This window comes from Anser cygnoides, chromosome 27, assembly GCF_040182565.1.
Source record: "Anser cygnoides isolate HZ-2024a breed goose chromosome 27, Taihu_goose_T2T_genome, whole genome shotgun sequence".
NCBI classification, from domain to species: Eukaryota; Metazoa; Chordata; class Aves; order Anseriformes; family Anatidae; genus Anser; species Anser cygnoides.
Window position 1 is genome coordinate 383743 of NC_089899.1, and position 19520 is coordinate 403262.

The 19520-nt window shown below is 63.8% G+C and overlaps 3 protein-coding genes across 4 annotated transcripts; all 3 read left to right on the forward strand.

The window, feature by feature from the left end:
• The first annotated feature begins 4901 nt into the window (after positions 1-4901).
• Positions 4902-9494, forward strand: MADCAM1 (mucosal vascular addressin cell adhesion molecule 1). Its single transcript, XM_048051984.2, has 5 exons — positions 4902-6347; positions 6840-7106; positions 7224-7538; positions 7852-8517; positions 8675-9494. Exons 1-5 carry the CDS (start codon positions 6299-6301, stop codon positions 8797-8799), a joined length of 1422 nt encoding a protein of 473 aa, XP_047907941.2. The 5' UTR covers positions 4902-6298; the 3' UTR covers positions 8800-9494.
• Positions 9495-9710: 216 nt separating this feature from the next.
• On the forward strand, positions 9711-12024 carry TPGS1 (tubulin polyglutamylase complex subunit 1). 2 transcript variants are annotated; one of them, XM_066983940.1, is made up of 2 exons: positions 9711-10287; positions 10488-12024. In XM_066983940.1, the coding sequence occupies exons 1-2, from the start codon at positions 9986-9988 to the stop codon at positions 11017-11019; spliced, it is 834 nt and encodes a 277-aa protein (XP_066840041.1). In that variant the 5' UTR covers positions 9711-9985; the 3' UTR covers positions 11020-12024. The 2 variants fall into 2 exon arrangements, with proteins under 2 accessions (XP_066840041.1, XP_066840040.1); XM_066983939.1 differs by having other exon boundaries at positions 9715-10317.
• A 481-nt stretch (positions 12025-12505) lies between these two features.
• Positions 12506-17643, forward strand: CDC34 (cell division cycle 34, ubiqiutin conjugating enzyme). Its single transcript, XM_066983947.1, has 5 exons — positions 12506-12726; positions 15309-15395; positions 15992-16089; positions 16177-16311; positions 16797-17643. Exons 1-5 carry the CDS (start codon positions 12550-12552, stop codon positions 17005-17007), a joined length of 708 nt encoding a protein of 235 aa, XP_066840048.1. The 5' UTR covers positions 12506-12549; the 3' UTR covers positions 17008-17643.
• Positions 17644-19520: the final 1877 nt, after the last annotated feature.

Sequence of the window (19520 nt, forward strand, 5' to 3'; positions counted from 1 at the left end):
TTAGAAAGAGCAGCAGATACTTGAACTTGAGTGGTACAGAGGGAGCTAAGGCAAATGTATAGGGAAACTTTGGTTGTTTATAGATGCACAGAGATACTGAAGTGGGCAGGAAACAGTTGTTCTCGTTTGAGTGAGATCAGAAGTAATGGCATTGAGCAGTCATTGGGGAGGTAAAGGCCAGACTGGGAACACTTAAGAAATTAGTTGCTAAGGGAATTGAGGGTACAGTGGCCAAAAATAGTCCTGTCTCATCGTGCGATATGTGTAGCAGCTGCCAAGTTCTCTGGTGGGGATCGATTCTCTGTAGGTTCAGGACAGGTAATTTAAAGGAGAAAGGCCAAAAGGAAGCACTGACTTCATGTCTTGGTTCTTTGCAAATGGGCGATTGTGGCCGGTGCTGTGCCTGTGCAGGACTGACTACAAATGCCATTTGCCTCTGGATTTAATGAAAAATGGCAGCCGGATAACCCTGAAGATCTCAATGCCCTCAGGCACAGCAGGCACGAGTGTGGGGACCAGCGCTATTAGTTCCCTTCTGCTGGGCTGCCTGCCCCAAGAGTGTACAGGGCACACGAGCTCCGGGGTGTTCTCAGCTTCTGACCTCTTCTGTGAGCTTGTCAGAGGGAGCCTGTTACTGCCGGCCTTGGGCAGATGGAGATCTGCAATTTTCGTGTATGTCCCTTAAAAGCCTGTCAGATACTCACAGTGTAGAATCCCTGCTTGCCTAGACTGGGCTGAATTAATAGCGTGTTGTCTGCGTACCAATTGTCTGGACCAGTTAGTCATTGGAGGTGGACGTTTAAGTGAAGCAATTCATGTTTTGTTTATCGCTAACTTTGGCTGGTACCCAGATCCTGTAATCAGAACGGTAAGAGTAGGTTATGGCCGTGCAGAGAGCAGCTCCCTCGGACATGAGGGTTTGCTTACGTGGATCTGTTTCTGGGGCTGGAGAATAGAGCTAGCAGGAGGTCTCAGTGCGTGGTGGGGATTGCGGTGTTCTCCAGCTCGTTGTGGTGATGCCCCACATCTCCAGAGCTAACTGGGATGGGCAGCACTGCGTGTGCACAGCAGACTCCTTTCCCAAAGAACACCCAGTCACATGAACTAGGCAACAGTCCCACCTCTATTGCTCACAGAAACAGCTTTTTTAGGCTGGAGTTTCACCGAGTAAATCTGGCCATTCATTTATTTGCACTGTATTAAAATGAACTGAAGTAGTTTTGTCCCTCACACGCAAACGAAGTGAAATGAAACACTGAATAGTTACCTCATGCACACTGAGGCACTCAGCTTCACGGGTAAAATATAGTGGAACGTTACAAAAAAGACGAGCATAATTTATATATTATAAGGTATATAGATATATATTTTTAAAAGTCCTTTCCTTTATTTAATAGTTTATCGAGACAGATGCATTTCTAATCTCATTCCCTTTGGTACCGCTGCTGCTGCCGGCAGCGCCTCAGCTCTCGTGACCTTCAAGCAGCAGAACGGACCGGGCGAGCTCCGCTCCTTGGTCCTCTTCTGTCACGACGAGATGTTGGAGTTCCCAGCGGCGCTGACGTCCTCAGCACATGAGTAGCTGGCCTGAGGTGTTCTGGGACGCTTCTGCAGCCCCCCAGCCTGGGGCCAGAAGATGCTGCAGGTTCCCGAGGCGTCTCTTGGCTGCAGGCTGGCTGTTGGAGAGGCTCCACCTCTGAGGAGGTCTCTTCACCTGCCCCGTCTGCCCTGGTGCGCCTCCGCAGCGCAGAAGGAGTGCGGAAGGGACTGCGTCACGTAGTCACGCTGCAGGGCAGGTAGCGGCGTGGAGGTGACTCGTGCTGGGGCAGCACAGGGCCGGCTCGCGCGGGAGAAGCTGCGTCCTCCTGAGCCCCCAGAGCCCACGGTGCTGAGCACCTGCGCTGGAGACGGGGCTGCCCGTGGCAGCGGGGCTGCTCGCCTTCCCTAGAGATGTCACTTGCATGGGCGCTGGAAGTGGGCAGGGATTTGTTTCCGCGTTTCTGGAGTTCCTTTCCCTTTGTTTGGTGGGGGCCCCTTAGCCCCACGCAACTCCTCTCCCCGTTAGGCGTAGGGACGTGACCCACCATTCTGCCTTGTGAGTGTGAGAGAAGGACTTGGGCCAAGCTGTGGCAGAGCTGAAGTTACTGGACCCGAATGAAGAATCTCTCTAATTCTGAAGGGCTGGTAATTCTGCAGCGTCACGCGGGGAGACTGGAAAACCTGTACAGAGCGCTCAGCTAGCATTGCCAAGTTTTGTTACTTTATACGAAAACGCAACTTTTTTAAGAGCCTTTTCTGAAAATCCCCTTGATCTGCAGTGTAACGCCTGAGCCTGGCTGTTCGTCGTCGGTACCCCAGACTTGGGCTGCAGTGAGCTGAAATTCAGGTCAGTAACAGCAATGCCCCAAACACAAGGCAAAAATGGGCTTAATTGCCCTTCCTCTGCAGCTCCACTGCTAATGGCAGCAGCTCAAGGGAGTTTAAAAATTGATCTTGTTGCATTAAACAAACTGAACGCATTAAACCATTGCTTTCCCTTCTGCCATTACTTTTGCATATTAGTAACTTTTTACTTGTTTTTATTCTTTTCTTTGCACTTGAATGGCTGCTAACGTTTTATCATCTTTATACAGTGGGGGCATGTGGCAAGCCCGCGTTCACTGAAGAATGGCTCTCTCTGAAGTTTGTTTACTATTGCGTGCGTTTCTGTATCTTTTTTAAGCTAACAATGGAATGTATTTATTTGAGTTCAAATTGTGTTTAGAACTGGCTAATCTCTCCCTCCGATGGATTATTTATTAAACTGCTTCTTTCCTGTTGTGTTGAAGCTCTCTGTTCTGATCGGTTTCCCCTGCCGGTGTTACCAGGCGGCTGTTCAAGTCAGCCTCGTGCTTCTGAGCCACGACCCCGCTGCTCATCTCACCGCGGGCGCGAGCAAAACCCAAGAGTCTTCCAGGCAGCACGTGCAGGCAATATTTGCAGTACAGGGCCCTCTTTGGGATGTGGAGTGGGGAGGAAAACGCTCCACAAGTGCAGTCAGGGCTGGGGCTGTTGCCTTTGGCAGGCGGGGGCTTGCTCTCAGGTTTGTGCGAGCCCCGACGGCTGCCTGCAGCCCAGCGCTCAGCGTCCAGCCCTCGCCTCCTGCCCTGCGCGCAGCGTCCGTCCCTCGCTCCTGCCGTGAGCGATTCCCAGGGGAGCACCCCTGGGACCAGGGTGGGGGCCGCAGCACGCAGTTATTAGCATCCCAGACCCCATTGTCTTCATTTCCAGGCAGGCTTAATTTAGATCTTATCTTCCTCATTTAAGGGGTGGTGGTTTTTTGTTTTTTTTTTTTACAGTGCTTGAGGATAGTAGCGCTGTGGACAATGTAATCACAAGAAGGATGAGCAAATCCCAGTCAGACCTTGGATGGGATCTGCTGTTGGATGGCCGATATCCTGTAATGAGCTGGAAATGCAATTCATCTGCTGTAAAATATATTGCCTTTTCTATTTATTTCCTCTGGACTTTTGAGCTTATTGTAATTTTTTTTTCCTACCTTTATGGGGGGGGCAGACCTCAGTTTGACACAGCATCAGTGCACTGGTGGAAAAAGGAAGGCGTGCATATTGCAAGTACAGCCTAGAATCCAAAACAGCTTTTTCTTTTTTTTTCCTTTTTTTTTCTTACTCTCTTCTTTCTTCTTTTTTTTTTTTTTCCCTGGGATCAGGCGTTGGCGAGTGCAGGTGCTGACAGCCCCGTGCTGCGCCCTGGCTCGGCGGCACGATGGTATCCTGTGCTGGGGGCCAGCGCCCATCCCGCTGCCGTCGGTCCGTCGCTCTGCGGAGCTGTTTTGAAGTTTGTTTCCTGAAAAACGCCTCGGGCAAGTCTTGCCGAGCGAGAGTCCTCCTGGCTGGCAGGAAGGCGTGTGCTCAGCATCCAGGAGGAAAGTTCAAGCTGTTTCTTGAAAGTCATCGTTCCCTTTGCACTGACCCTAAAAGTTTCCTGTTTCTTGGAAGTCCCTAAGTGCCTCAGCCTGCTCTTCCCGCCCTGTACCTGCAACTCGTAGATCTCTCTCTCTTTTTTTTTGCCTTTTCTGGAAGGAGGCAGCTTTGTTCTCCCAGATGAAAAGCATCGCTCGTGTCCGCTTCCAGCCTGGGGGAAAAATCCATCGAGTCCAGCAGAAGGGGAGAGCCCCTTCCTTCCTCCCGCATCCATGCTGCTCGCTGCCCCTGCCCGGCAGCTCCCGGCCCTTCTGCCTCCCTGCCCGTGGCTTCGAGTGCCTCGCAAGTCCTGCGTCGGTGGGCCACTGTGCCCGTGGAGCTTGTGCAGTCCTGACCCTTCCCTCCCCGGCTGCCCGCTGCAGACCTCACCACCCTCTGTTTCTCTTCATGTGCTGGAGAAGTTTCCTTTCTCCTGGTGCTGTCCTGCACCAAAGAGCATCTCCTTGGGCAGCAGAAATGCCTGGAAATAACCACAGCAGCATCCTTGTGGCTTTATGGAGAACAAAGGATGAGGTTGTGGTTTTCCAGCGTGGGTGCTGCCTGGGGCATTCACTCATCCTTTGTGCTGCCGAGGGAGGGGTGGCCAAGGGGACGACTCCCCAGCGGTTTGGGGTGAGCGTGGGCAGTGAGCGCCCACGTCTCCACCGGGGCCGGGCAATCGCAGGGGCCACAGGTGGCTGAGGGGCTGTGGGTTTAGGACACGGAGGGACCAGCGAGGTGCCTTTGCACACCCAAACCTTGTGCTGGCGGCTCTGGGCTGTGAGGGCAGGAGCGAGGAGACTCCAGCACCGCCGTGGGTGTCCTCGCAGCACCCCCGGGATCGCTGCTGGGAAGAGCCTGGCTGGCGCGAGGAGCAGCCCTGGCCAGGGCTCGCCCCATCGAGGGGACCCAGGGTCGGGGGCCCCCATCTGTGGGCCACGGCAGCTGCTGGGAGCTCTGGGAAGCGGCTCTGTTAACACAGGATGGAAGGAACAAAACCCCGGAGCCATTAATCACCGTGGCTTCAGCTGAATGTGCATATTCTGATGGCAGCTGTTTACAGAGCACTTCCCCTGCCATTGGGAGGCCTCCAGAAGACGTCAGATGGTTAATTGCCTTTGGTCCCAAAAGGATGAGCGGCGTGCCCCGTGCCTGGAGCCGCTTCTCAGGAGTGTTCCCGCATGGGAAGCGGCGAGTTCCCGCGGTTCCTGCACAGACTTTCCACCTCCTGCAAGGGGAGGTGTGGGGGGATCGGGTGCATCCCCTCCTTTGACCCTTCGGCACCTTCCCCAGCCCCAGCCGTCAGCCTGGCGGGATGGGATGGGCCAGGATGGGCCCGACTCTTCCCGGGGAGCTGGGTAGGGACGAGGAAGTGATGCCAGGCCTGCCATGGGAGCAAGGAGAGGTGCTGAGGCTGGGTAATGTGGGGTAGTCAACATCCACGTGAAAACACTTTTTCCTTCTAACCTATAAAACCATCTTTCCCATGGACACCTACTTTTATCCCTAAAAACAACTTCTCCCGGGAATAAATGCTGGTTGCAGCCCCTTGGGCTGGGTGCCTCCTCCCCGTGCCCCGGGGCTACGCCCTCACAAGCCCACGTCTCGGCCCCGCACCGAGCGCGGCGTTGGCTCTGCGTTCGGGACAGAGGGGCTGAGACGGGCTCTGGTGGACAAGCGTCCCTCCCAGCTCCGCAGGGCCGTGCTGGTCCCGGGCAGCGCGGAGTCGGTTTGGGGTTGTGTGGGGCAGTGGAGAGCCAGGCGCCCCGTGTCACCCCGCTCACCCGGCTGGCCCCCGGGCGATTTATTTCAGCTGTTGTTCCTGCCTGGAGCACCCCTGGGTGTCTGGGGTGAGCTGGGGTGGGAAGGCAGCCTGTCCTCCCACTGCATCCAGCCTCTGGGCACAGAAGGATTCAAATCCCCGTGTTCTGGGGGGTTCCTGCTTGCTGGCAGCACCTGAGCAGCCCCTGCACTGCGGCCAGACGGGGTGCGGGGAGAGCCGGGCAAGGTCGAGGTCCGGCGCAAGTCTTGGGGCACCGCTGCCTGCCCGAAGGTGCCAGGGGGGTGCGATGCAGCAGGAGCCCTGCGGGTCTCCTGGGCGTGGGGCTGCAGAGCCGGGTGGGAGCTGAACTTTGAACAAAACGAGAAACCCCCTCTGGAAATACCCCGCTGGCGGGAAGGCCGCGGGGGCGGTTCTTGCAGGGCTTTAAGAAGGGCTGGGGACGGGGCTGGCAGCCAGAAGGGGACAGCCCCGGCCAGCAGCACTTGCTCCCCGACGGGAGGGAAGGAAGGAAAACCTCGGCTTGCTGCTGCCCTGCCCCGTGGCCCTGCGGGCGATGGAAGTGGCTCCTCTCCTCCTCCTCAGCGCGCTGTGGGGCTGCAGCGGTGAGTGCCCGGGAGCCGTGCCGGTCCCTCGCCTGCTGGCCCAGGGCTCTGCTCCACGTGCCGCCGGCGGTGCTCCTCTCCTTGCTCCTCATCCCTGCACCCAGAGCTGTGGGGCCCGTGACTGGTGTGTGTGTGTGACGGCGTGATCTGCTCCTCTGTGCTGCCAGGGGAGCAGCAGGGCTCCCTGGATGAAAACTGAGGCGAGAAGGGGTGTCTGGGCTCATCACCCACAAAACGGCTGGCAGGTCTTGGTGGTAAAGAGTCTGATCAGGCTGCGATGCCTGCTGTGTGGCACCCTGGCTGGCTCCTGCTGCAGAAGCGTTGGCTCTGATGAGCCGCCTCTATGAGCTGCGCCCCCCACAGCGATGGGAAGGGAGTTGGGTGGTGCCTGAGTGTGACTGCTCAGCAAACAGGGAGCCAGAATCGTGTCTGCTTTGCTTTTTGTGTCTGTTCCCCTCTCTAACCCCTCGCGGTTCCTCTTCCTTCTCCCAGGACGACCGGTTGACAAGATGGTGGTGGAGCCGCGGGAGCCGCTGGTGCAGTACGGGGACGCGGTGCAGCTGAACTGCTCGCTGCCCTGCACGGGCGGCACGGTGCAGTGGAAGGGGCTGGACACCAACCTGGGCAGCATCGACTCCTTCCCCACCCACAGCGTCCTGCACATCAACCGCGCCGAGGTGGCCACGGCAGGCACCAAGATCTGCCAGGGCATCTGCGGCGAGGAGCACTACCAGAAATCCGTCGACCTGAGGGTTTACTGTAAGCACCCCCACCCCTTCCCCCAGCACCCCCCCGCACAGCCCTGAGTCCCCCGCGGCTGCGGGAAGCGGTGCCGAGAGTCACTTTTTGTGCTCCCCGCGGCGGCTCCTCTCGCAGCCCTCCCGGACGCGCTGCAGCTGGAGGCGCACCCGCCTGCCCTGGTGCCGGGTCAGCCCGCCACGCTGCGCTGCTCGGCCCGGCGCGTGTACCCGCCCGCGGCGCTGGTGGTCGCTTGGTACCGGGGGGACCAAGAGCTGCAGAGGAACGACCCTGACACAACGGAGACCGACGAGGAGCTGTTCGACATCGAGGCCACGCTGTCGGTAGCAGGGGAGGACGTGGCGGAGGGCGCGCTGTTCAGGTGCGAGCTGACGCTGAGCGTCGGGACGGAGATTTTCACCCGCGAGGCGTCCGTGGCTGTGAGCACAGGGGGTGAGTGCCGGGGCTGGAGCTGGGGTCCCGGGTCCCTGCAGTGCCCTGTCGCCCAGAGCCCACCCCCACCGACAGGCACTGCTTGAAATCACTCTGCAGGAGGGTGACAGCACCCCTCGCTGTGCTGCACCGCCCGTCCCCCATCCCCGCTGCTGCGCTGGGGGTGCCGCTCTGCTGCTGCTCCCCGCCCAAGGGCGCTAAGCTCAGAGTGGAGGCGGCTGGGGCAGGTGGAGGGGGCATTGCCCGCAGAGATAACGCGATGGAGAGGCACTGCCCCGGCTCTAAGGCTGCCCGGGACCCTCTGTGTTCGCAGCTGTGGCAGAGCAGCCGGCGGCCGTGGCCACCTCCACAGAGAACCCCCACACGACGACGACCACAATGGGGAGCCTCAGCACCACCAGGCCTGTGGCCACCACGGCGCTGTCCCCAGAGCTGGGTGTCCCCATGCATGATCCCACCTCAGCCCTGACCACTGCATCGCAGGAGCCCAAGACCACCTCAGAGCAGGCTGCTGCTACTGACCCCCCCCCAGTGGAGCGCCCCACTCCTCGGGGCCCCATAGCAGGCAGCCCCTCAGCACGTCCAGCCACCGCCACGGTTCCCAGCTCCAGCTCCACGAGCCCCACAGCTGGGGGCCTGGCCGAGGCAGAGGGCACGGCTGCGGGTGGCACCCTCCAGGGCTCTCACGTGGCAGGGACGGGGACGGCGCCCGCCTGCAGCCTGCGGATCTGGTCGCTGCCTCCCAACGGGACGCGGGGCAGGGCCCTGCGCATCGAGTGCCACGCGCAGTGCGCTCAGAATGCCACCGTCCGCTGGCTGCGCACCCCCGTGGCCCTGTCGCAGTACCGGGAGGAGGTGGCGGGCAGCGGCTCCACACTGCAGCTGGACCACGCTGAGCCCCGTCACCAGGGTCACTACCAGTGCATCCTGCAGGGACACCGCTCCCAGGCGGTCAGCCTGCAGCTGGTGGTCTCGGACGGTGAGTGCGGGTCCGCGGCCCCTGCATTGCCCCCCACACGCATCCCTTGGGATGGGCTGCAGCTGTGCTAGGGCTTTGGGGCATTACACTCGGCCCCGGGTACCTGCCCGTGTCGGCAGCGTGCCTGCGACTACGTGTCCTCCTTGTGCCTTGGCAGATATGTTCAGCGCTGACCCCGCCATAGCCATGGGGACAACGATGTCACTCCTGGGACTGATAGTGACCGGTGTCATATCTCATCGCCTGTGGAAACGATTCAAGTCGCAGTATGAACTGTCCTAAGAGCAGAGACTGCCTACCACTGCCCCACCACTGCACCAGTCCCTGCCGTCGTCCTGTCCGCTGCTGGGCTCTCCTGGCTGCAGGAAGCTGAGCACCGATGGAGCCGGGCAGCCCAGCTCCAGAAATGGGACCGAAGGAGCTGGTGGGGTGCAGGGTGCTGCTGTGAGACCCCGAGAAGAGCCGCCCCGGGCCCAGGGGGAGCTGCCCCTGCACCTCTCTGAGCACGGCCGCCCCTGCGCTCCCTCGCCTCAGGCAGGCCCTGGAGGCCAGCAGGCAGCGGTGAGCAGGGCCGGGACCCGGGACGTCCGAGCGGCCGCTGCTCCTCAGGGGCCTCCCTGTGCCCAGCGCTGCCCGCGGTGCCGGCGGGACTGCGATGCGCGAGGCCGCACCGTCCCCACAGCCAGCTGGCTGGCCAGCCCGTCGTGTGCTGCCCGGAGGAGCTCGGGGCAGCCCCGAAGGAGCGACTCGGGGCGGCGAGAGGAGGAGGCCGGGCGCCAGGAGGGATGCCAGGGGCGCGGGGGGACCCGGGGAGCGCGGGGTCCTGAGCAGCTCGGCCGGCGCCACCACAGCGCCAGGGCCCAGCACCACCGCGGGTGGCAGCGGCTCCGCACAGCCCGCAGGCGCTGGGCGTCAGGAAAAGGGCACCACGCAGGGGCGTTACTGCCAAATAAAGGCTTTGTTTGGGTGTATTCGGATTTATTTGGGTGTGTTTGGATTTATTTGGGTTTATTCGGATTTATTTGTGCCCCGAGGCTGTTCCCGCGGGTCTGTCCTGCTGACCCCAGTGCAGGCCACGGCGGCGCCACAGCCCCGTCCCGGCCCCGCAGCGCTCCGGGACACCAGGCCCGGCACCGGCGGCGCGGGGCCCCGAGCGCTGCCGCGTCCCGGCGCTGCGGGGCCTCCTGCCCGGAGCAGCCATGGCGGCCAGGGCGCCTCACGGCTCCGTTGCCCACATTCAAGATGGCGGCCCGCGGCCTCGCCCGACGGCGGCGCCTCAGCGCCGTAGCAACGGCTTCCTTCCCGCTGATTGGATGCGCGAGGCGACGGCGGCGGTGGGCTCGCTGCACGTCCCGCCCGCAGATTGGCTGCCAGTGCTCAAGATGGCGGCGCTGGAGCTTCCGGCCCCGGCGGACTGGCTGTGCGCGGCCAAGATGGCGGGGACCCGCCTTCGCTGCCCGCAGCTAAGATGGCGGCGTACGAGAAGCGGCGGGCGGCCGCCGCCCAGGCCCCGGCGGCAGGCAGCGGCCCGGCGGAGCCGCTCGGCGCGGCGGCGGGCGGCGAGCCGGGGGGCGAGGCGGAGTTCCTGCTGCGGAGCGGCGTCACCGCCATGGTGCGGGAGGCGCTGCTGAAGGTGCTGGAGGCGCGGCCCGAGGAGCCGGTCTCCTTCCTGGCCGACTACTTCGAGCGGCTGGTGTTGGGCGGCCCCGGGGCGGCCGAGGCGGCCGCGGAGCTCCCGGCGCCGCCGCAGCGCCTGGCCCGGGCGCTGTGGTACGTGCGCCTGGCCCACCACTCCCACAGGTGCGGGCGGGCGGTGCAGGGGAGCGGGCGGCGGACTACGGCTCCCGGCGTGCCCCGCGGCGGCGGCACCGCACGCGTCCCTGGCCGGGCGCCCGGGGCGCGCTGGGAGTTGTAGTTCTGGGAGGGGCCCCGCGGTAAGGCCGTGTGTTTTTTGCTCCGTGTCGCGGCAGGACGGCGTTCAACAACAACATCAGCACGGCCTACGAGGTGCTGGGCGCCAGCGGGCGGCGGCGGCGGCCGGGCGTGGACGGGCGGCTGTACAGCGAGCTGCTGCGGCGCATCTGCCAGCTCGGGGCCGCGCCACAGGAGGTGGCGGCCGCGCTGCTGCGCAGGGTGCAGTGCCGGGACCACGAGGCCGTGCCCTTCGACGTCTTCCGCTACGGCGTGCTCACCTGCTTCGTGCTGCTGGAGTTCGTGGCCAAGGCGCACACCCTGTACGACGTCCTGGATGGCGGCACAGGCGCGGCGGACAAGAGGGTCTGCCAGGCCGTCCTGCACACGCTGGAGGAGGCGCTGGGAGGCAGCGACTTCTCGGTGCCCGTGCGGTACCTGGAGGCGGGCTCCAAGCTGGGGCCGGACTGCTTGGCCTTGGCCATGGACCGGGCGCTGCAGGAGAGGAAGCTGAGCGCCTCCATGAGCAGGGACGAGTTCCTGAAGAAAGCCACGGCCTTATTTGTCGCAAAAGTGAAGCCTGTTGACTAACGTCCAGGTGGGAACAACACTCGCTGCTTCCAGTTCTAATTCCCTAAGTGCTTTGGACAGAGCAGTTTATGTTACGGAGGCTTCAGTCCCTGGAACCGAGCTGGGCAATGAGGCACGGGTGGGCTTGTCGGGCACTGCCTGATGAGCCCTGGGTCTGCCTGATGAGAGACTGCTAATTTCCATGCTCCTTTCCTTGTTCTGAGCACTACAGGTGCCCACTCAGCTCTGGCACTTGATGTTTCCATGTCCGGATGTGTCTCTCCTAGCTGTAGCCCCTCAATTTCCTGCTGGCATCAGAAAGTCTTTTTTTAGGCATTAACTGGGAACTTGCGAGGAGGCCTGTAAACTGTAGGCCAGTGTTAGTAATTAAAAAGGAGCCAGAATGAACTGAATGCGGGGCTGGATCTCCAGATATCCCACAGTTTCGTGCTAGACCTGGCGATGTTGTGTTCGTGCAGCTTCAGCAGGGAGCTTGGTCTCTGCTTTCCGGTTTGTTTGACCCCTACCTGTAAAGCACAGGATGATGCTTCACTGCTTCGCGGGCTATCGAGAGGATTCACAGGTAAATACTGGGTTGATAGGACATGTGAGATAAAGATTACTTGTTAAGAAAAATGTTTTAAATGCACAGAAGATGAGAAGTGGTTGGCCTGGAGGAGCTGCTAGCCTGGGCTGGGCTCTGCCGGGAGCTGAGCTGCAAAGCTCGTGGTGGCGAGAAGCTGCTCTTGCTGCGTCCCTGCCCAGTGTTTACCGAACCGCCCCAGCTTCGGCAGTCCAGAGGCTGAAGTTGAAGGCTCGCACTTGGTGACTTTCCCTGCGGAGCTGCAGAGCGCTGCCGACTGCTGGCGGCCTGGCACTGAGCGACCCCCGTTCCCTGCGAGGTCCCCCGGCTGTTGAACAGACGCGCGTTGAGCCGTACGTTATTTATTTGAACTTGCCTGTGTTCATTATTTATACTGTGCAATTATCGGTTTACTGGAAGACATTAAAGCTTTTTATTATTTAGAGCGGCCAATTTATTTACAGCTGGGCAGCGCTTAGCGCCGGGATACGTCGCGTTCGCAGCTCGGGGCAGGTTTTTTCCTTTGCCCCGTTCCCAGGAGGGCTGAGCAACTGCCGTCAGCCCGCCGCAGGCCGCCTGGCGGAGGGGGGGGGCAGCGCGAGGCCGGCGGGGCCGCTCCCTAACGCCGGGGGCAGCCGCGGGCCGGGCCCGGCCGTGGGGCGCTGCGGGGGCGGCCTCGGCCCCGGCGGGGGGGCGCGGGGGCTGCCGGGAAGGGTCCCCGAGGGGGGCGGTGCCACGGGGAGGAGCTCGCTGCTAGCCCCGCCCTTCTCCCGACGGCGCGTTCTGATAGGCGGAGGGAGGAGCCCGCGCTGGCCCCGCCCCCCGCGGTCGGACTACAACTCCCGTGGTGCCCCGCGGCCCGCGAGCGGCGGCCCCCGGTCCCGTCCGCCCCGGTCCCGTCCGCCCCGCGCCCGCCGCCCCCCCCCCCCCCCCCCCCGCGGCCTCTCCGCGGCCGGCCCGGGCCCGGCATGGCGCGGCCGCCCGTGCCCAGCTCGCAGAAGGCGCTGCTGCTGGAGCTCAAGGGGCTGCAGGAGGAGCCCGTGGAGGGGTTCCGCGTGGCGCTGGTGGACGAGGGGGACCTGTACACCTGGGAGGTGGCCATCTTCGGGCCCCCCGGCACCGAGTACGAGGGCGGCTACTTCAAGGTGGTGCGGGGGGGGCGGCCTCGGGGGGGCGCGGGGCGGGGCTTGGGCTGGGGGGGGACGGGGCCGAGGGGAGGGGAGGGCGGCCAAAGGAGCTGGCGGGGGTCGGGGGGGGCGCTGGGGGCCGGGGGGGGCCGGGGGGGGCAGGCAGGAGGAGCCGCCGCCTGGGGACGTGGGTTGCCGGTGTGCGGTGGCCGCTGCCAAACCGTGCCGGGATTCCTCTCGGGGGAAGGGGCCTCGTCGCTCCGAGGGGCTGTGCCGCTGGGTGCCCTCACCCTGCCGCTGGGGGCAGGCGGCGAGCTCGGATGGCCCCCCCCAAAGGGGCACCCCAGGCATCGCCGCCAGGCCGGGGCAGAAGGGACAAGGGGCCCCCCCTGCGCAGCCCAGGCCGAGCCGGGGCAGTTCCAGCCCGGTGCTGCGCTGCTGTCGGGGCTGGGAGCGTGCGTGGCCGCACCGCGCAGCCTGTCAGGGACGTGTGTCTGTCTGTCTGTCTGTCTGTCTGTGTTTGTGTGTCTGTGTGAGCGCTCTCCCGTTTGCTGTGCAACCCACGCGGCTGTTTTCTTCCTCTTTCTCTTCCTCCCTCCTCCGCCGCAGGTTGTTTTCCCCCAGCCTGTGCCGGCAGGGTGGGGGTGCGCCGCGGTCAGCCAGCCCGGGGTCGGCCCGGCCGAGGCGCTGGGAGGCTGGAGCAGCGCGGAGGGCAAGCCTGGCGCTCCGGTCAGCGTTCCCTCGTCGCCGAAACGTTCACCCGGAGACTTCCTCCGTAGCCTCTCCGGGCCGTCAGCCTGAGGCTCTGAGCTCTCACACTCCAGCAGCTCGTGCTCCTGTTCCGTACCTGAGAGTTCCCAGGCTTGGCGCTGTTCCGTGGCAATGGAGGGGAGGGAGGGGGTCGTGCGCTCGTTTCGGGCTCGTGACAGCGTCAGCCTGCTCGTGTACAGCGAAGCGTGGCTGCGGTCAGAGCCCCCTCGGGGAGCGCTTTGCCTGGGGATGGTTTTGTTCTGGTCCTCTCGAGGACAACAAAGGGGATTGTTCTGCCAAGTTCAGCTGTTTGGCCCCAGCACAGGGCCTTGTGTTGTTGTGGTGCCCTGAGCGCTCGCCCCAGCCTCCTCTTCGCTGCTTCTCCCACGTCGCAGGGAGCGGGGCAGGCAGACAAAGGCTGCCCTGGAAGGCTGCAGGTAACGAGCTTAACGAAGCAGAGCGCCGCTGCTGCGGTCACGAGGCTCCTCCGACTCGCAGAGGTCTGCTCGTGCCGGAGGACCGGAGCTGGGGGGCGCGGGGGCACAGGGTGGCGGCACCTGGGGCTGGGGCTGGGCAGCGGGACACGGACGGACGTCTCTGTCTCTGCGCTGAGCTCTCCACGGCCGCTGGCTGACAGCGGGGTTTGGCAGCACCGCGCGGTGCTGAGGCTGTAATTCCAGAAGCAGCCAAAGCCTCGTGTGCAGCTACTGCTCTGAACGGGGCCTGCGCTGGGCTCGGGGGTCCCGCTCCCTGGAGGAGGCGGGAGGGGGGAGAGCAATGATCCCGAAGCACCGTGGGGCCGTTCCATCGGCACCGTCCCACAGTGGGTCCGAGTTCTAAATTCTCACATGCGACAAATGTTCAGAGCTTTTGTCTTAAATCTTAGCGTTTTTTTTGGTTTGGCTGTTGGCTTTTTTGGGAGCGGTGGCGGAATCTCCTTCTGGAAGTTTGCTTCCAGAGGCTGGGAGCACCCCAAAGCCCCACCGGCCGCCACGGGTCGTGCAGCACCGCAGGGAGGAGCAGCCTCGTGGGGAAGCGTGGTGCCAGTGGGCCCAGAGAGCCCGCCCTAGGTTCGGTGGGCTCCAAGGCCAGCGGTGAGCCCCGGCCTGCCCCATCGACGTCACTGCGGCCACCGCCTGCAGAGCCCGGTGGGCGCTGTCATCCCTGCTGGCGCTGGCCGTGGGCTGCTGCGTGATCTTCATCTACGTTTATTTTTAGTGCCTGAGCTATGCAGCGCGGCCGGTTTAGGGCTGGTCTGTTTTTTTTCGGTGTTGAAGAGCTATTTTTAGGGGTTCGGCGCGCTGAGCGGAGCGCCAAACACCTGATGCTTCTTCCCCGTTCAGCTCCGGAGCGTGGAGTCTGCTCCCTGGCCACCAGCTGGAGCCGTGTCCCCTGCGGCGCTGCTCCAGGGCTTTGCCCAGGGCTGCTGCCCGGCCTCGGGTCCCGCTTCTACCCCCGGCCAACGCCAGCCCCGCGTGTCACGGCCTCCTTGCTGCGTGCCGCGCGGGTCCGACCGGTGCCGCCAGCTCCTGGCGCCCGCTGCCTCCCTCCGCCGGCCGCCTGATTGCAAAAGGGGGAGGCAGGGAGCGGCTGGCAGAGGTGGAAGTTGTTTCTCAAGGGCTTAGGTGAGAAAAACATCCGGGGAGTCGCCAGCGGTGCCTATTTGTTTTCCGGTCACCCCCCCAGAGCCCCCCCCCCGTGGCCGCCAGCAGGCGCAGAGGCTTTGGCCGCGCTGCTCTGGGCCTGGCAGCGGCTTCTTTCTCCTGGGGGGAGCGGGAGGTCTGGGCCTTCCCTTCCTTCCCTGACTTCTCACAAGCCGGTGCTGACTCCTCTCTGTTGTTTCCTTGCAGGCTCGTCTCCGCTTTCCCATCGACTACCCCTATTCTCCCCCTGCGTTCAGGTTCTTAACCAAAATGTGGCACCCCAACATCTACGAGGTAGGTGGCTGGGGCAGTGCAGAAGCTTCTCGGGCAGACAGGGAGGGCACGTGGTAATCTCGGGATTAAAATTCCAAGCCCTGGTCACGAGCACAACGTTGGAAACCCTGCGCCTTTGGCATTTGGTGCCTGGCATTGGAAAGGCAGCCAACAGAGGCTTTTACGACAGCCTGCCTCGTATCCTGCAGCTGCTTCCAGGTTGCTCAGCCTCTCCAGGCTGGAGGACTCCCACGCGTGCCTGGCGGGGACGCGGTGCCTGAGCCAAGGGTGGATGCAGAGCAGGGGCTCGCAGCGCCCCGTGGCAGCGGCTCTGGGGGGCCGTGTTCAGGCACTGGACAGCCGGCGGCTCGGCAGCTCCACCTGTACCGTACCGCGGTCCTGGGGTGCTGCCCGAGGCCGGAGGGGGCAGAGAGCATAACGGGGACAGGCAGCTCTGCTGTCCCTCCCCAGGGACCAAAAGCACAGGCTGGGACTCGCTCACCTCATCTAAGCCAAAGGGAAGAGCGGCCGGGGCACTGGAGCAGAGGACGGGCTGCTTGGGGGGGGTGCTCGGGCCGGGAGCCCCCCTGAGGATGCCGCTTCGCGTGTGCTTCCAGACCGGTGACGTCTGCATCTCCATCCTGCACCCGCCCGTGGATGACCCGCAGAGCGGGGAGCTGCCGTCGGAGCGCTGGAACCCGACGCAGAACGTGCGGTACGGCCGCGGGCAGGGCGGGGGCGGCGCTGGGGGCGGCGGGGCCGGGGGCGCAGCACGGCTCTCACCGCCTGTGTTGGCTGCCAGGACCATTCTTCTGAGCGTGATCTCGCTGCTGAACGAGCCCAACACCTTTTCTCCTGCCAACGTGGACGCCTCTGTGATGTACCGCAAGTGGAAGGAGAGCAAAGGGAAGGACCGGGAGTACACGGACATCATCAGGTGCGGGGGGGGGGACGCTCCCAGAGCTCCCCGGCAGCGTGGGGGCTTCCTGAGCTGTCGTCGCGTGGGGTGCGGGGCTGCAGGGTCCCGAGGGCACAGCCTGCCCGGCTCAGTCCCTTCTGCAGGCTGGTAGGAGGGGATGCTGGCTCCAAGAGTGGCTCTCGACGAGCCGCTTGGCCGCGGTACGTGCCCAGCTTGGTTGTTGCTGGCAGCCCTGGCCCCTGTCAGCCCCAGAGCTGAGGACGTGGCCGTGCAGCGGCCGCTGTGCCAGCACGGTCGTGCTGCCGGGGCTCTGCTGTGGGACTGGTGAGCCCTGGCGTGGCAAGGGGGGCCCTGTGAGCATGGGGCGCCCCCAGTCCTGTGTGGGTGCGTGACCTTTCAGCTGGGGCACGAGCAGGGACGAGCTGCGTCCCCGGGCTGCGCCACGCAGCGCCCAGGCTGTGCGAGCCCCTCTGTCCTCACCCCGCCTGCTTCTCGCCCCCCAGGAAGCAAGTCTTGGGAACAAAGGTGGACGCTGAGCGGGATGGCGTGAAGGTCCCCACCACGCTGGCAGAGTATTGCGTGAAGACCAAGACTCCGGCCCCCGATGAGGGCTCAGACCTGTTCTACGACGACTATTACGAGGACGATGAGATGGAGGAGGAAGCAGACAGCTGCTACGGTGACGATGACGACTCTGGCAATGAGGAATCTTGATGGCCCCCTGGCGTTGCAAAGCGTACTATAAACTACTGAATTTTACCTCAACTAGGACAAACCGGTTTGAATTTAGGATCTGTCAGCCCTGAAATTAACTCTCTACATCTCAGGGAGACTATTCTGCTGTTGTAAAGGAAACCCCGCCGCTGTCTTTGTAGAAGAAGCAAAAAAAAATAATCCCTATTTTAAAAACTTCCTGGGTGGGGACGGGGAAGTCTCTCTGGGGCATTCACGAGCCCACAGAGGCTGGGGAGCTGGTGGCTCTGCCTGGGTGGAGGGACGGGGACGGCTGCTCTTGGCTGCCCGCTGTTCGGGCACGTTCAGCTCCCCTGGAGGCGCGGTTTGGGGAGGCTGTGGAGCTGGTGAGCGGTCGCTTTGGGGGGGAGCAGGGGCGCTTTTGTGCAGCTTTCCGCAGCCTCCAAGCAGGAAGGGGAATGCGGAGGGGGCGCAGGTCCCCCTTCCCTGTGGTGAGGCCGTCCCGTGCGGGACCCCGCTGCCACCCCTTCCTGCGGAGCGGGGGCGTGGGGCAGGACGGGGCTGTTGGCAGCTTTTAACGAGCTGGGAGGGAGGGGGTAGTTCTGAGTCTTTCTGCTTCTGTTTTTTAGAAACTATTTAATAAAGTGCTTTAAGGGAGTGGCTGTGTGGGTGCCTGAGGCTCTGCCTGTGGTAGCGGTTTCTGCACCAGCCCCGGACAAGCTCCTGCCCCGCCGCCTGCGGCCCTGGCAGGCAGAGGCGCCGCTCCGAGGGCTGCGGGGGGGCTTTGGTCCTGCAGCACCCTCATCCCTCCCTCCCCAAACCCAGGGGGCGGACAGGCCTGCGGACAGGCCTTAAATGTGAGAGCACGGTTGGGTTCAGGCGGCTCTGCGTGCCCGGGGCCTGCCCAGGCAGCACCCGCCTGCGCTGGGCTCGGAGCAGGGGCCGACGGGGGCCCAGGCTCCCCCCCCCCAGTGCCTCTGATCTGGGCGCAGCTGGGCCCTGCCCCAAGTCCGTGGGCTGGGACCTGCCGGGATGTGCGAGGTGCTGGGCTCAGCCCCCCAGCCCTCACCACACGTAAGCGGCGTTGCTGCCGCCTTGCTGGGCTGCGGGGGGCACAACGCTGCTGCCTGCCCCCCCCCCGGGGCTGTGCCCTGCAAAACGCCTGCCTGGGGCCTCTGCTGGCCCCGCACGGCTCCCGCTGTGACCCCACCTCGGATCGGTGATGAGCAAAACCTCCCCCTGCCTGATGTGTAAATGGGATAAGGCTTTGATTGACACCTGCGACCGCACGTGGTGAATGCATGTGCTTTGTTGCCTTAGGAAATCAGGCTAAAAGGTGAATAGGATTATTACTTTACCGGGGCTGGAAAATGGCTCCCAAGGTCACCGGGCTGTGCCAGCCCGGGCTGCTGGGTCTGGCCTTCCCCTTTTTCTCCCGGGGGCTGCTCCCTCCATCGCCCCACGCGTTGCTCCGTGCCTTACCCTGCCCGGGCTCGTCCCTGGCCGTGGATGTTTTCCCTGAATCACCGTGCCCGCGCGCCTCTGGGGCTGCTCACGGCCGGTTGCCTCTCGCTGCCCCGGGATGCTGGGGGATCGGGCTGTGAGCTGCCACCAGCCCCGTGTCCGGGAACGCCCCAGCCCCGGTTGTGCAAACCGGGCAGCGGCGAGAGGGGTGGCTTCCCTACCGGCGGTGTCGCGGTAGCAGGAGGCCACTGGGCCCCCCTGTCCTGGGGCTAGGACGGCCGAGGGCACGGCACGGCTCGAGGTGCCTGTGGCTGCTGGGAGCGGGACCCTCGGGGGGAGGCTGCCCCTGCTCTGCCCCAGGTCTGCGCCGCGGGGTCCGCCGGTGCAGGAGGACACAGGTGGGGGGGGAAGGATGTGAGCGGATGGGGGGCAGCCGGGCAGGACGTGCTGGGAGGCAGGTGCAGAGTTCGGGGGAAGAGACGCTCCGGGAGGATTAAGGAGTTTACAAGCCCGGCAGATCCCCACGGGGAGCGCGGCGGGGGCTGGCGTCAGCAGCCCCATTGTCTCGGCTCTTCCTGCCCCGCTGCCAGCGCCCCCGGTCCCCCCCGGCCGCGAGCTCCATGGCTCTCCTGGGGCTGCCTCAGCCAAGCACCGCTGCCCGGGCCGGGGATGGGCCGGGGATGGGGCTGCTCTCCTGCAGGGCCCCCGGCGCTGGTGATCGAGGCCGAAACAGCCGGCGGTGCGCTGCTATCGCCCGCCCGGCACCTTGGTGTTATCGGGCGGCTGCAGCTGGGCTGGGAACGGGGACCAGAGACCCCTCGTCCCCGGGGCTCCTGGAAAACCCCGCCTGGGCCGCGAGCGAGGGGTCTGCTCCTGCAGGGCCCAGCCTGCGGGCACGGCCGGGATTTCAGCCCCGGGGATGTCCGGTGGTGCTGGCCTGGGCTCGCGAGCGTTCCCCGCTCCTCGCGGCTCCAACCGGGGCTGTGTGAGCCTCGCAGGACTGGGGCCGTGCAGCAGGGGCCGGGCCGCCGGTTTGTCTTGGCGCGGGCCCCGCCGCTGTCCGCAGGCAG